The sequence below is a fragment of the Monopterus albus genome, unplaced genomic scaffold (assembly GCF_001952655.1).
Source record: "Monopterus albus unplaced genomic scaffold, M_albus_1.0 scaffold352.1, whole genome shotgun sequence".
Lineage (NCBI taxonomy): Eukaryota > Metazoa > Chordata > Actinopteri > Synbranchiformes > Synbranchidae > Monopterus > Monopterus albus.
The window spans coordinates 731-4,162 of NW_018128232.1; the positions used below are offsets into that span (position 1 = coordinate 731).

At 42.4% G+C, this 3,432-nt stretch overlaps 1 protein-coding gene across 1 annotated transcript; it reads right to left on the reverse strand.

The window, feature by feature from the left end:
• Positions 1–150: 150 nt before the first annotated feature.
• Positions 151–2,415, reverse strand: LOC109974882 (ectopic P granules protein 5 homolog). The gene is made up of 4 exons (XM_020625328.1): positions 2,268–2,415; positions 2,028–2,169; positions 1,567–1,649; positions 151–1,425 (listed from the first exon to the last, which is right to left on the reverse strand). Exons 1-4 carry the CDS (start codon positions 2,381–2,383, stop codon positions 1,308–1,310), a joined length of 459 nt encoding a protein of 152 aa, XP_020480984.1. The 5' UTR covers positions 2,384–2,415; the 3' UTR covers positions 151–1,307.
• Positions 2,416–3,432: the final 1,017 nt, after the last annotated feature.

Here is a 3,432-nt window from a genome sequence, read left to right on the forward strand (position 1 = left end):
AGCCGGGGTCTGTCGGAGGTTTCTTCCGTTAAAGGGAGTTTTTCCTCCCCACTGTCGCCAAGTGCTTGCTCAAGGGGGATTTGTTGGGTTTTCCCTATGTAATAATATTGATAACAGTAAGGTCTAGACCTTACTTTGTAAAGTGTCCTGAGATGACTTTTGTTGTGATTTGGTGCTATACAAATAAAATTTGATTTGATTTGATTCTTCTGTGATGCCTCATTGGACGCATTGTTGAATCCTCTCCGTCAGATCTGCAAGAATCGCAAAGTACTGGGAATCAGGATTCACTAAAATGTTTATAGTATACCAGGGTAAACTCTCAAATCAAACTTTCAAATTACAGTTTTCAGGTAGTGTGTTTCTAGCTGTTCTTTTTATTCTTATATGAAGCAGGTGTTTATTTGTTTGTTTAAATAACACCCTGTGTTATTTAATTTTTCCATTAATTAAAATGCTGGTGAAATGGCTAATTTTATGCACTCTACAAAGCCATGACATTGTAATATTAGATGTCCAGATGGCTTGTTATATTACTTAGTTAATCAGAAAGGAACATTAGCTAAACCCTTCTACGGCCTTAACACCCAGTTTATGGTGGTATACATGGTTTGCTGTGTTTTTTGTTTCAGGTTTGTTACGAGTTATACAGGGTGGTGGGGAAAAACGTCAGAGCGGACTTCTTTGATGCGCTGTTTAGTAAAAAGAGAGATCTCACCAGCCAGCTTTTCGCAGGGCCTTTGGGTAGACTTGTCTACATCAGTCTACTCCCTCTCTTATGGTGTTATGTTGGTTGTTCTCTATTGCTGCTGTAACACAGAAATTTCCCCACTGTGGGATCAATAAAGTACCTACTCTACTCTACTCTTCCCGTTATCTTTGTTCCTCTCCTTTCCCTGTGCATTTACTCTCTCTCCTTTCTTCTCATCTCTTTTCTCTCATTTGCTTTCTTCTATCTTTTCCCCTTGACTTTTCATTCTTTATTCTCCTCCTTGCCTCATCTCCTGTTCTTTCTGCTTTGCTCTCCATTCTACTGTCATCTCTCGTCTTCTATACTTTACCCTTCTGTCCTCTCCCTCTCCTTTCATGTCATCTCCTCTTGTCCTCTCCTGTGCTTTGCAATAAACTCATAAAATCTGTGGGGAAATTCTGGAATGTATTCAATAAATACATGTGAATATCCTTATACATGTGAGCACACCTATTTGAAACAGGTGACCTCTTCCCCAGACCTACAGCTCCTAGCAGTCCAGAGTTCAGCCTTTCTTCTCCCAGCTGAATCAGCCTGGTTTGCAACTTCAGCAAACTCATGACAACTCCTGACACTTCTGTCTGGCCTGCTTGTGGTTGTAGCTGTTCCGCTGACAGATCAGATTCTGTGCTTTGTGCCACCAAAGAAACAGTTCGGCTTCAACACCTGGACCACTGCACACACAAAACACATCATAGCATTTATATTAGTTAGTACAAATGAAACAGATCATCAAACAAAGTCCAACAAGGCAAACTGATGGAAGTTTTAGAAGCCCCAAAAGGCAACGAAATGAAACAATGGAAGGCTCAAACCTGGGGAAGATCTGACTGGTCCATGTTTTAATTAGAGCCAGTATCCTCCTCTCACTGACTGCTGTGTATTCAGTGTTAGGACACTGCAGGATAAAGACATACAGTGTCAGGAAGCTGCCTACTGATTGGTTCTCATCCACTGTCAGCTCAGGCACCTGCAGCGATGTCAACACATGACCCCACCCTACAGGCTCCTCCTCAGCTGAACAAGAAGAAACAAAAACACCATCACTTGGGAGGAGAAACGTGTACTGTACACTGATGTCACATCAAACTATCTATGCTAAAGGGAGATACAGTATTTAAAGGACTAAATCAACCTTTTGGGAAACTGCATTTTGGGCAACTTGTATGAAAAGAACAAATTTGATTTAAATGTGTTATGTGAACCTCAGCGAAATAAAGTGCTAAAAACTCTTTTTGTTTTCCATGGTTGAAGTATGCTGTGATGCATGCCTCACCAATGCGAGACAGAGAGCAAGCTGTGAGATGAGGTAGATAGGAAAGCCCCTCCCCTTCCTGTCTAGCCAGGTGATGACATAAGCAGCAAGTGAAATGCCCACTCCGCTGAGCAAAGCCAGAGCCTCTGCTCCAAACCTGTCTCTGCAGAGGAAAAACATGAATCAAATGATTGAGGTGATAAAAGAACTGATTACTTATGAGTTGAAATGTAGTTAAAGCTGGCAGGAAGGGTGGTGCACCTGGTGGGCTGAATGTGACGACACTCTAGAAGTGTCTCCAGCTGAACCTCCAGGCTGCTGAGGCTGATGCTGCCTCCTTGTTCCAGAGTTGCCAAAGACTGCACATACCAGCACATGTACAGTGCCTTGCGAAAGTATTCGGCCCCCTTGAACTTTGCGACCTTTTGCCACATTTCAGGCTTCAAACATAAAGATATAAAACTGTAATTTTTTGTGAAGAATCAACAACAAGTGGGACACAATCATGAAGTGGAACGAAATTTATTGGATATTTCAAACTTTTTTAACAAATAAAAAACTGAAAAATTGGGCGTGCAAAATTATTCAGCCCCCTTAAGTTAATACTTGGTAGCGCCACCTTTTGCTGCGATTACAGCTGTAAGTCACTTGGGGTATGTCTCTATCAGTTTTGCACATCGAGAGACTGAAATTTTTGCCCATTCCGCCTTGCAAAACAGCTCGAGCTCAGTGAGGTTGGATGGAGAGCATTTGTGAACAGCAGTTTTCAGTTCTTCCCACAGATTCTCGATTGGATTCAGGTCTGGACTTTGACTTGGCCATTCTAACACCTGGATATGTTTATTTGTGAACCATTCCATTGTAGATTTTGCTTTATGTCTTGGATCATTGTCTTGTTGGAAGACAAATCTCCATCCCAGTCTCAGGTCTTTTGCAGACTCCATCAGGTTTCCTTCCAAAATGGTCCTGTATTTGGCTCCATCCATCTTCCCATCAATTTTAACCATCTTCCCTGTCCCTGCTGAAGAAAAGCAGGCCCAAACCATGATGCTGCCACCACCATGTTTGACAATGGGGATGGTGTGTTCAGGGTGATGAGCTGTGTTGCTTTTACGCCAAACATAACGTTTTGCATTGTTGCCAAAAAGTTCGATTTTGGTTTCATCTGACCAGAGCACCTTCTTCCACATGTTTGGTGCGTCTCCCAGGTGGCTTGTGGCAAACTTTAAACGACACTTTTTATGGATATCTTTAAGAAATGGCTTTCTTCTTGCCACTCTTCCATAAAGGCCAGATTTGTGCAGTATACGACTGATTGTTGTCCTATGGACAGAGTCTCCCACCTCAGCTGTAGATCTCTGCAGTTCATCCAGAGTGATCATGGGCCTCTTGGCTGCATCTCTGATCAGTCTTCTCCTTGTATGAG

Coding starts and splice junctions, on each gene's coding strand:
- LOC109974882 (XM_020625328.1), bottom strand. CDS start 2,383: ATGTGCTGGTATGTGCAGTCTTTGGCAACTCTGGAACAAGGAGGCAGC. Junction 1,650..2,027: donor TTGCTCTCTGTCTCGCATTG/GTGAGGCATGCA, acceptor TTTATCCTGCAG/TGTCCTAACACTGAATACAC. Junction 1,426..1,566: donor ACCAGTCAGATCTTCCCCAG/GTTTGAGCCTTC, acceptor TTGTGTGTGCAG/TGGTCCAGGTGTTGAAGCCG.